Raw genomic sequence first — 13,594 nt, forward strand, 5'->3', positions numbered from 1 at the left:
TAGATACGTGTTTCGTATCAACTTTATCTAAACTCACCAATGTCTTGTAACGAACTGATAAAGGTATATATCAATCACAGAAATAACGGCCGGACCTACTCATCCGAGTACATATTCACACGCATATTATTCTCTTTATTTCCTCCACAAATGAAGATTCACAAATAGAATAATTACATCATACAATCAACATATAAACAAGAATAGTCTGAATATACATATACAAAGTTATCCGAATCTCCGAACTGTTAACATGTTTAAACATTTTAATACTTTTGCCAATGTCCATTTCTAAAACTGCCAACACTTTGTTGTAACGATATAAAGGTTACAATATTAAACACAGAGTTCTGAAGGACAATAATAAAGATATCTCTGAAACTAGAACCGGAACACACACAAAAACAAACGAAACAAGAACGAACACTAAAACAAACGCCATACGGGAAATGTGACATTCACCGGAGACCAAAGTCTGCGAATAGTGTTTAAGAAAATATTGGGTATATTTCACATTCGTATCAAGATCTTAGCATTTCATTCGACCTGCTTTGGGTTTCTTTAGAGTCGCACGCTGGGTATCGGCACTTTGGGTATTTGGAGCCGCTGTCGGGATGTGGAGGCTGTGTTGGGTATTTGGAGCCGCTGTCGGGGCGTGGAGGCTGTGTTGGATATTTGGAGCCGCTGTCGGGGCGTGGAGGCTGTGTTGGATATTTGGAGCCGCTGTCGGGACGTGGAGGCTGTGTTGGGTATTTGGAGCCGCTGTCGGGACGGGGAGGCTGTGTTGGGTATTTGGAGCCGCTGTCGGGGCGTGGAGGCTGTGTTGGGTCATTAGAGCCGCTGTCGGGACGTGGAGGCTGTGTTGGGTATTTGGAGCCGCTGTCGGGACGTGGAGGCTGTGTTGGGTATTTGGAGCCGCTGGTGGGACGGGGAGGCTGTGTTGGGTATTTGGAGCCGCTGTCGGGACGTGGAGGCTGTGTTGGATATTTGGAGCCGCTGTCGGGACGTGGAGGCTGTGTTGGGTATTTGGAGCCGCTGTCGGGACGGGGAGGCTGTGTTGGGTATTTGGAGCCGCTGTCGGGGCGTGGAGGCTGTGTTGGGTCATTAGAGCCGCTGTCGGGACGTGGAGGCTGTGTTGGGTATTTGGAGCCGCTGTCGGGACGTGGAGGCTGTGTTGGGTATTTGGAGCCGCTGGTGGGACGGGGAGGCTGTGTTGGGTATTTGGAGCCGCTGTCGGGACGTGGAGGCTGTGTTGGATATTTGGAGCCGCTGTCGGGACGGGGAGGCTGTGTTGGATATTTGGAGCCGCTGTCGGGACGTGGAGGCTGTGTTGGGTATTTGGAGCCGCTGTCGGGACGGGGAGGCTGTGTTGGATATTTGGAGCCGCTGTCGGGACGTGGAGGCTGTGTTGGGTATTTGGAGCCGCTGTCGGGACGTGGAGGCTGTGTTGGGTATTTGGAGCCGCTGTCGGGACGGGGAGGCTGTGTTGGATATTTGGAGCCGCTGTCGGGGCGTGGAGGCTGTGTTGGATATTTGGAGCCGCTGTCGGGGCGTGGAGGCTGTGTTGGGTCATTAGAGCCGCTGTCGGGACGTGGAGGCTGTGTTGGGTATTTGGAGCCGCTGTCGGGACGTGGAGGCTGTGTTGGGTATTTGGAGCCGCTGTCGGGACGGGGAGGCTGTGTTGTAGCTCGATTGGGTTGTCTCCGCTGTAACTGGCTCTCAGTGTTTGAGGTGCGGCAGTGTTGTGTATATCTGTATATCCTCATTTACGACCATGACCACGTCTTTTAACATTGAAGATTATAAAATAAGAAAAAGATCGATGATAACGTAACAAGTGCTACAACGTACAAAAGTATTCTGTACCATCTCGAGTAGAGACTTTGTAATCACAAAGTTCCATGACATGATGTCATCAAAGAACTAAAATTTCCTGGCCAGAGAAAATCTAATAACTACTTTATACCAACTTTGCATTTGGCTAGATGGGGCAACCGTGTCAGAATTTGTTTGTTCTGACTTGCACTGCGGCTGTCTTCACAATATAATTAAAATACATCTCTTCAATATGCCTGCTATGAAGCGTAGGTAGTAAGAGATGTATTTTAACGGTTTTGCTGTCATCGATGCAGCAGAAGAAAGAAAAACTAGAATAATATTGATAAATAAAACAAATAATACCGGAGCTGGTATTCTTGTCCGCTTACAAGGCTCCCCGTGTAAAACTGTTTCGTTAATATTTTCCCGCGCTTTACCGATTTTGATTAAGAGCCCCCGTTTCGTTTATTACCACATTTTTGCTCATTCTAAGATTCTAAGTGTTATGTACATTGCGACTGAGGAGACAGATCTTTGATTCGTGACATCAACGATTTCAAAACCGAGACATGGAATGCTACAGTAGCAATATTTTTCTAACACGGATCACCCCATCTATCCAAACACTCGCGAAAAGCAAATGTTCTATGTATTATTTACAGTTAGTTATAAAGTCGTCGTTAGGTGTCATCTGACCTTGATAGCTCAGGTCTGTGATGACATGTTGGAATATAATCCATCCCTGTTTTATGTTAGGTTGTAGAATGCACTGCTTGTCGACATGTCAGGAAAGACACACCCACATTTCCACATGATGTGGGATTTGAAGGTTATTTTCTAAACATTAAGTTGGTACATATTCTGTAATTATGGACATGTTTTAATTAATGACGCACTTCCGTAGTATTTGTTTTAAGAAATCAATGGAATAAAAGTGCAAGGAGACTTCAAGTCAAAAGTCCGCACACGCAAAGCTCTCAATTCCTATCCATAAACCAATACAAGACAATTCGATTTCTTAATTAACGAATGGTGGGTCACGTGTGGAAACAGAGGACACAGATCAACATAGAGAAGGAACAGACAGAAAGTCTATAGACATATTGATGTTATACTTTAACAATCATGTGTATGTATTGTTTATAGTAAAATTGGCAAAACAGAATTAGAATTAAAACAGTTAGTATCTATATAAGATTTTGATGAATTAATTTACAATATCAGTACCACTGAGTAGAATATAAATAAAATAATGACGAAAAATCATGTGAAAAGTAAAGTATGAATGACAGTTGTCTCGGTTAAACATCATTAAAGAGAATCATCATTTGGGAATGGTAGTAAACTAATGTAAATCTAAAAAAAACAAAAACAATTCTACTAAATTTGATAACACCATCTATACCAACATACTCATATGCTTTACCTATATATATATACAGAATAAAGACTGACAGACGAGTATCAATATTACTCCATACATATACATATAGTATTTTAGATACAGATAATGCTAGATTGACCGACGAGTTATATACATACAGTGTTTTAGATACAGATAATGCTGGACTGACCGACGAGTTATATACGTATAATGTTTTAGATACAGATAATGCTGGACTGACCGACGAGTTATATACATATAGTGTTTTAGATACAGATAATGCTAGACTGACCGACGAGTTATATACATACAGTGTTTTAGATACATTAATGCTAGACTGACCGGCGAGTTATATACATATAGTGTTTTAGATACATATAATGATAGACTGACCGACGAGTTATATACATATAGTGTTTTAGATACAGATAATGGTAGACTGACCGACGAGTTATATACATATAGTGTTTTAGATACAGATAATGGTAGACTGACCGACGAGTTATATACATATAATGCTTTAGATACAGGTAATGATAGACTGACCGACGAGTTATATATACATATAATGCTTTAGATACAGATAATGCTGGACTGACCGACGAGCCATATATATAAATAAATGTTTTAGATACAGATAATGCTAGATTGACCGGCGAGTTATATACATATAATGCTTTAGATACAGATAATGCTGGACTGACCGACGAGTTATATACATATAGTGCTTTAGATACAGATAATGCTAGACTGACCGACGAGTTATATACATATAGTGTTTTAGATACAGATAATGGTAGACTGACCGACGAGCCATATATATACATATAGTGTTTTAGATACAGATAATGCTGGACTGACCGACGAGCCATATATATACATATAGTGTTTTAGATACAGATAATGCTGGACTGACCGGCGAGTTATATACATATAGTGTTTTAGATACAGATAATGGTAGACTGACCGACGAGCCATATATATACATATAGTGTTTTAGATACAGATAATGCTGGACTGACCGACGAGCCATATATATACATATAGTGTTTTAGATACAGATAATGCTGGACTGACCGACGAGCCATATATATACACATAGTGTTTTAGATACAGATAATGCTGGACTGACCGACGAGCCATATATATACACATAGTGTTTTAGATACAGATAATGCTGGACTGACCGACGAGCCATATATATACATATAGTGTTTTAGATACAGATAATGCTGGACTGACCGACGAGCCATATATATACATATAGTGTTTTAGATACAGATAATGCTGGACTGACCGACGAGCCATATATATACACATAGTGTTTTAGATACAGATAATGCTGGACTGACCGACGAGCCATATATATACATATAGTGTTTTAGATACAGATAATGCTGGACTGACCGACGAGTTATATACATATAGTGTTTTAGATACAGATAATGGTAGACTGACCGACGAGCCATATATATACATATAGTGTTTTAGATACAGATAATGCTGGACTGACCGACGAGCCATATATATACATATAGTGTTTTAGATACAGATAATGCTGGACTGACCGGCGAGTTATATACATACAGTGTTTTAGATACAGATAATGGTAGACTGACCGACGAGCCATATATATACATATAGTGTTTTAGATACAGATAATGCTGGACTGACCGACGAGCCATATATATACACATAGTGTTTTAGATACAGATAATGGTAGACTGACCGACGAGCCATATATATACATATAGTGTTTTAGATACAGATAATGCTGGACTGACCGACGAGCCATATATATACATATAGTGTTTTAGATACAGATAATGCTGGACTGACCGACGAGCCATATATATACATATAGTGTTTTAGATACAGATAATGCTGGACTGACCGACGAGCCATATATATACACATAGTGTTTTAGATACAGATAATGCTGGACTGACCGACGAGCCATATATATACATATAGTGTTTTAGATACAGATAATGCTGGACTGACCGACGAGCCATATATATACATATAGTGTTTTAAATACAGATAATGATAGCCCTGATACAGGTTCGCCCGTTAAATGCTATACAAGGAAATTGATGAAGTATAAATCTGTGTTATAAATTGTACATTCCTACAGAATAAACAATGGGCGATTAACAAGGGACTGATCACTGATAACTGGTTATTGTATCATTCCCTCCCAGGATCACACTGCCCCTCCGTGTGTATGATTGGCGGTAATTGATGATTTTACCGTGGTATATTGACCTCTCGAGACAGACTATAACTGGCACACAAAAATCATATGATATCTCAAAGGTTCTAGATCAGGACCATTCTAATTACACGTACAACACCACACAAACGGCGACCCTATTGTTTTAGTTAGAATACACCAGTCCAATACATCGTGTGTATTGTTATCAATGGCAAACCTATTGTTATAATCAAAAAGACCGCGTCGATATTGACAAAATATAAGGCTAAAGTTTGTTGAGTGTCGGGGATTAATTTAATGCATTATGATTTAAATCAATAATTCCTGTTTGTACACGTAAGACGCACATTAAAAATGCTAACGACTACAAAACGATTGTCAATCAATAGTCAATACACAGAAAGCTAGGTCGGGTACCATCTTGTCCACTGCACACAGATACTCAAGCGTTCTACAATGATAAAACTATCGTTATGTTAAGGGTCATCTATATAGCAGAAACATGTTGAGTTTCAAACACGAATAAATATATAAACATGCACAAAAATAGTCATGTAATATACCAAAATGTTTGTTTGGACATGTAGGTTCTTACAATCACCAATAAATTGCTGTTGATATTATTAGTTTTTTTATACAGTTACTTTGTGGTAAGATGTAGCATGTTATAATTCTGAGTCATAAAAATGACCAAACCCGACAAAATAGCCACGCTGCTACGCTCACAGGTGTCTTTAGCACTGGGTAGGAGCATTTGTTTGACCGGTTTTGACTTGATGTACGTATAAACACATATTTTGTTTTGACGTTTAAATGCAAATGGCGACTGTGTATATTATACAATTATGGCATGACGGAAGGCATTTCAATCATTTAAAATGCTCCAATACTATACTTTTAAGACATCTGATCGTAGTAAGAATGACTTTTTTAAAGTCAAATTGTTAAACTGATGAGTTTGTGGCCTCTTCCTGAAATAGGCATATTTTACATCAAACTCAACAGTTGAACATTTTTTTTTCTAAAAGTAATCATCTTGCCATTTCAAAAGTTGTTTAAGGTGTCTAATATGAGCATTTTTGATGTTTGAAATAAATAAACCTCCCTATATGCCATATTTGTGCGATATTGTTCACGACCGCCATTTACATTTCAAGGTCAAAATAAAAACAGTGTTTATACATATTATAAAGTCAAATCTGGTCAAACCAATGCTCCTATTTTGTGCATTAGACACTTGTGAGCAAAATGACATGGCTATTTTGTGCGATACGAATGAGCTTATTATGTCCCCCTGAAACATGCCTTTGTTCGTATGTTTTGGTGAAAAATACAAACAGCATAACAAATTACATGTCAACAACAAGCCCCACGGTTTCCCGGGATACATAATAAACGTTCATCATGTTACTTCTGTTAAATTGCACCAGAGTAGGAATTTATAGGCTTGTAAACTATTAAAGTTTTGACTGGATTTACTGTTACGATGCCCCTAAGGAGGAATGTCTCTATAATCTAGGTTCCACTTCTAACGAAGAAGAGTTCCACATTTTCGTTGTTTAATTAACTTGAATTATAATAACACTTGTTATATACTATGTCACATATGATGTTATACGTGATGGAAATGTAATATTTGAAGGTTTTCCATTCACAAGACCTAAAACTGAACAAAAGACACTCAAAATATCAGCATTGTTCAGTACAGAGAGTAAGATACAGTAAAAAAAAATATAATCAAACTGCATTATTCAGTCTTTTTCTGAGACTCGTCAGTGATGTTGAGGGCCTTTTGTGGAGGAAACTCTATCAAAGAAATGTCAGAATTCTATAAATTTCATAATTTTTGATACAAGATTCTAACAGAAGTTAAAGGACATGTGTATATTCTGATTATTATAACTATTTAAATAATCAAAACGTGAAACATAGGTTATGACCAACGAAGGGGACTAAATGCTACCAGCAGCGTCTTTATCCTGTAATTACACCGGATTGCACAAAGACACACTACTTCAACACCTTCCAATACAAACTGAGAACGAACAAAGCTCCACTGCAGATTTCGGTTCTGTGTGGTGACTTTCAGTATGCATACCTAGCGAGGAGTCACCATTATGGTACCTTCTACAGACCATTTAGTCAACAGTAATAAGTTCCCAGCCTAGGTATTATTGTGAGAAGGCGCCGTTACCGGGATTTGACCTAGATTTGTATGGTTGGTGTAAATCTATATTGCCATATAAGGATTAACTTGAATATATTTTTATGTTATAACACAAAACAACTCCATTCACTTTATTGACGGACTCTTTTACAAATTAAAAGCAACGTTATAAACGTCATCGTCATTTTCTTTTACGTTATGGACTGAAAACAACAAATTTCTAAGCGAATGAAATGCTTGTTACAAACAAGATTAAGTTATTTTTTGATCAATTTTGTAAATGAGCTATATACCTTAGTATAAGATGTATAGCTTTTTCACTACCAATATACAATGTACCTTAAATATTGATAAATAACTGAACATTTTTACAGTCATACTATCTTAATATAATTCCCCCACTCATGGAATTGAACAGTGAGGAATACTAAAGTCGGTGAAGAGTACCTTAAGTATTGATAGTGTTTGTACAAGTGCCTGTCATTGATTTAAATTGATGACAGACATATAATACTGTATTCAGAACATCTGAACTAGTCACTGTATCTACCATGTGTTATAACGTATACTGTATATATGAAGTTTCAACTTATACATTAAAGAGAAAATATATGTCCTACAGTTAACCCTTAGTGGGCTGACTGTGGGAATTTTAACGACAAAGCGCGAATATTTCGCGGGCGAAATATGCACGGCTAGAAACAGACTACCTGTTTTAACATGCTTGAGGTTTTAGTAAATAGGTTCACTCCTGTAAAAAGATTTCATGAATTGTTTTTATTTGGATTGCTAATGTTAAATATCTTCTGCATAAGGATTACTGACTGTGCGCATGTAATATTTAGAGATATTATAGTTAATTAAAATTATAAGATAAGACAGACTGATATCAATCTACTACTGTACGAACAACTACATTTTGGTATAGATGGTATCTAATATGGCCATTTTGAGTATACAGGTATACGAAAATATATACGAACATTTTTGTGATTTACTCTTTAACTACTGCTCAGCAGAATTTCGTTGATAGGCTTCCACCTTCATGAATACTGTCGATGTTATGTTATCATACATATCAAAACACTAAAAAAATGCGAATGATTATATTCACCCTGGTGTCTGGTTTTAATTACGATGCCATTGTGTGTTTTCCGCATTTTTCTCTCTATCGCTATAAAATAACCTTATAAGGTAAACGTGGTTTTTAAGGACATACTTTTAGCATGGAGCCATGATGCTCCGGATTTTATTTTGGTTTTCTAGATATTCATTATGTTTTCATTATTTCGAATCGACAGAACAACATTGACGTTTAGGGGATGCTTTAGTTATACTTTGTCGATATGTGTTTTAGGGTTTCTATATTGTGTGGCTGTTGTTTATCTTTTCATCATTAGACATTGCTATAACGTTTGCCTGACTAGTTCCATCTAAGTGTATGACAATGTAGCATAAAGTAAAGTATTTTGGGATGGTTTTACGGAATGAAAACAAATAGTAAGTGAAGCATCAACAGAAAAAAAGGTACAAAAGATTGTCAACACACAAGGGAATTAATATCAATTGTCTCCGTGGTATAAACGTAGAGTTAATAATATCAGATTTCACCCAAGTTTGAAAAAAAAACCCATCTTTACTTCATGCATTGAGAAACTAATAAAAGTTTAAGCAATCCGAGGGTTTAATTATATAAAAAAGTTGGGAGGGGGAGGGGCGGCGGTCCACGGGTTTTAAGACATATAAACGTTTGGGGGGATTTGGGCGATCCAAGGATTTTATCATATTAAAGTTTGCGTGGATTGAGACAATCCTCGGATATGCATAGGTTTGTCGCATTGCATAATAGTTCTTATTTGATAACTTAGCTATCTTGAACGATATATACCCAATTTTACAATTTCATACTTGATAAAGTAATATTTGAATGACAAAACATCTATATGATGTATTTGAATATTTTTGTTTTTCAATCCATAGTACCTTACTCCCAAGTAGTGTGGAAAGGTGTTAATGTCTTATTTTTTACAACCACTGCAGATAAGCAGATATTACTGTATACCTGGTTATTTTCGCCCCCGTTTAATATTCGCCATTTTCGCCCTTTGAAGATAGGGCGAATTTAAGATGAAGGCGAAAATTTTAAGCTGAGTTGAAGGATTTATAAACCATAGTACAAATGTAGTCAGATCACAAAAAATCACGTACTAGGCTTAGCATTTTCAATTTAAAAATGATACATACCAAGTTATTTAAAAAAATTCAGTCTTTTTTTTAAATTATGTAGTCCAGTCATGATAAAAATGAAATATAGAGTGGCATCAAATTCCTGCCATTGAAAAGACTAATTTGATGAGTTCACCGTCGCTTAATTGTGGCTTGTGAACAAGAAAAAAAACATTGGTCAGTCTTTAGTCACGGTGCGATGAACTTACAATTGATCGTGTTTGCTTAAAATCACCAATGCATACCCGATATTACTTGAATTAACAGGGACTAAGAGAAAATCTGAACACCTGATCAAAGTATCATGACGTTATAAATGCTGGATTGATATATACAGTACACCATTCTATACATGTATGAGCGTATTAACTGTAGTTTCACTGGTAATATTGGTGGTAATACGCTTGACTTTCGTATTAAACTACTTAGATTTGTGAATATTGCGCTATAAACAGTCAATGTGTATATATAATTTATGTTACTGACAGTATGGTTACATGACATAATAATCTGTATACAGTAATATATATTTATGTTTAAATTAGAATGTAAAAACTTAAATTGCCTGAAGACAAATTTAATCGGTGCATTTGTAGAAATTCTATTCAAAATATATACAATATTTTAAAATGAACTAATGGATTTAAAATTGTGATAAAATGCTTAATATATCGATAACTAAGATAGAGCCGTATGAGGTTTCAATATCTCGATAATCTCGAGATAAATCTAAATTCAAATAAAGTTGAAGAATATTACATACCTACCAGTAATATTATGCATGTACATTTGTATTTGTATACCGTTTTCGTAGACGAGAAAATTATTAAATGTAAGGGTGTGCGGTTTAAATCTAACTTGAACATTTTCGCATTTACTGATAATTGTTGTGTATGTTAATACACAGGGACCATGAGATAAATAGGCCTTCTGTACATTACTCGGGCTAGATCGTTCATTTGATAGTTAACCAAATGGGTTCAACCTTGCAGAGGTCGAAATACGATCGGATTCAAGATTGGCAAATCATTGGTGTTTAATTAGCTTTGATTATCATAGTATAATGCTGTATAATCTATATCAAAGACCAAGGCTTCAATGCTTATACATTGTATTATATAAGTATGCAATTTCCTATTGTACTTTAACCTTAGCGTTTATGTCATGAAAAGATTTATGCACTATTTCAGAATGGCGTCCTGAGACGAGTAAAGTATTTTTCTGTGCTTTTGGCAAAGATTTTGACAAGGAAGGGTCAAATATTAAACTTCTATAAAGGAACACGAAACGATAAATTATATCATGTGCGGTATAGTGTATATAACTGTTTATATAATGTAATATATCGTGAGTAGTATAGTGTATATAATTATCTATATAATGTAATATATCGTGAGTGGTATAGTATATATAAGTATTCATATAATGTAAAATATAGTGAGCTGTATAGTGTATATGATTATTGATATAATTTAATATATCGTGAGTGGATTAGATATGTGTGATAATTTATCAAATGTAATACATCGTGTGTGGTATAGATGTGTAAATAATAATTTATACATGTAAAATATCGTGTGTGTAATAATTTATTTAATGTAATATATCGTGTGGTATAGATGTGTGTAATAATGTATAATTATTTATATAATTTGATATATCGTGTGTGGTAAAGATGTGTGTTATAATTAATATAATGTAATATGTCGTGTGGTATAGATTTGTATATAATTATTTATATAATGTAATATATCGTGTGTGGTATATGTGTGTGATAATGCATATAATGTAATATATCGTGTGGTATAGATGTGTATATAATAACTTATATAATTTTGTATATCGTGTGGTATAGATGTGTGTGTAATAGTTTATATAATGTAATATATCGTGTGTGGAATAGATGTGTGTAATACTTTATGTAATGTGATATATATCGTGAACGGTATAGCTTTGTATGTGATGATTTAAATAATGTAATATTGACTTGCGTGGTATTAATGTGCATGTTATAATTGTACATTATAAAATATATCATTACATACAATGTATAATCAATTATAAGGTTTACTAACGTTTGTGCTTAAAAGGCAATCGATGGAAATATCACTTAATTTCCAGATTATCCGTCGGGTTTTCGTTGTGTCTTTTCGGGAATAGCTTGTTGTGAATATGACTCGTATCGAGATTGATTTGGATAGTTACATAGTTAGTCAATGGGATTCTATAAATTGAATACTCAGATCAGCATAGCGTGTTTTAATTCTATAAGTCTCAAATACGTTACTCGTTCTGAATCGCAATTATTTTCCTTCAATAACAGAGGACGTTATGATAAATTCTTTATGACGATTCCATAGAAAACGTGTCGTACATAACATAATGGAAGGACCATGGATATTTAAATTTTATGAAGCCATACTATTTTATTGGGGAAGGGCAATGAAAATACATTTACGGGCATGCTTTTTGAATTGTGTAATATAACATTTCTTTGTAAATTGTTATACCGGTAGTTATTTGCCAAATACTTGTTTCGTATTTATTATGTGAATATTGTTATGTGTAAACGCAACTGCAATCACATTAAATGAACGCAATTAAGGAATTCATTCGCCGTATGCATTCTTTTATTCTATTTTAGATTTACTAGTGCTACGTTTATACCATGTACTTTTTAATCAATATAGTGTATAATTGTATAATTGAGTTTCATTAACTAATAAATCGCGATTGTCCCAGTCAGAACTACTTTGCGATAATTAGAATTAGCGCAACACCGCTTTGTAAATATTCTACAGTAACCAAGTGAACAACTTATACATTTGTGTCCAAAATATATAGAGGATATGTATATATATATTTTATGTAACTGTTCCATGTTATGTGTCTATACGTGATCGTATGTAATTTACCTGTGTCTTGATAAAGGGGCAGATTGTCTCGAAAATTCGACAATTTACATGTCTGTACTGTCGTTATTACAGTGTCCCAAGTATCAAAAGTGGGGCTAATATTTTGATATATTCCACAAGTGCGTAAAATGAGTGAAAAATATATAAAAAAAATAGCTTCATGAGTGAAATATATTTAGTATTACTGAAGATACTTGTAGATATTCTGTTTCTGCATTTTGATGGTAAAATATACCGGCTCAGCTTTTAACTTTTCCATGATCGTTTGTAAGCAGTATTTTGATTGGTTAAATCAGAAAAAATTCACTAGTGGAAAATATTTTAAAAAGTGATATAAAAATATCACGTTTATAGAATGAATAGTTTTCGATTTTTCACTGACAAAAATGAACAAGACATCCATATTTACTATCATGAATATTATGTTAGCTGAGTATTTAACTTTGCGCTTTATCTGATATCGCAAGTATTAAGTGAAATTAAATTCACCACGAATATTACGAAGTTCACACCATGCTTGATATGAATAGTATGCCTATGTTGAGCTTACTGAATTAAATATTCCAGTTGAGGTATTTGAATATTATGTACATACATGTGTATATACATAAAAAAAAATGTGTTAATCAAAGGACTACTGTATATCATATTTTAATTTTTAATGGTTTGGAATGTTAGCTGTATCAAGCGACAGCGAAGATGGGTAAAAGTGGTCAAATAATATCGTATATGACATCCTTTATCAATAAGACTGTTGATTAAGTCGGCAAAAAACACTTATTTAATATCCTGTTACTTTTCCTATCATTTAGATCATCAATTATGGAATCCTTGTGAATGTAAAATATTTTTTTATTCTAGGACCT

General features: G+C 35.1%; 1 protein-coding gene across 1 annotated transcript; it reads right to left on the minus strand.

The window, feature by feature from the left end:
* Window positions 1–521: 521 nt before the first annotated feature.
* LOC117340423 (vegetative cell wall protein gp1-like) lies at window positions 522–1,766 on the minus strand. Its single transcript, XM_033902185.1, has one exon. The coding sequence runs from the start codon at window positions 1,764–1,766 to the stop codon at window positions 522–524; it is 1,245 nt and encodes a 414-aa protein (XP_033758076.1).
* Window positions 1,767–13,594: the final 11,828 nt, after the last annotated feature.

This window comes from Pecten maximus, chromosome 13 (assembly GCF_902652985.1).
Source record: "Pecten maximus chromosome 13, xPecMax1.1, whole genome shotgun sequence".
Lineage (NCBI taxonomy): Eukaryota > Metazoa > Mollusca > Bivalvia > Pectinida > Pectinidae > Pecten > Pecten maximus.

Bases quoted from the DNA above. Each gene is read 5' to 3' on its own strand.
- LOC117340423 (XM_033902185.1), bottom strand. From the start codon at position 1,766: ATGAGGATATACAGATATACACAACACTGCCGCACCTCAAACACTGAG.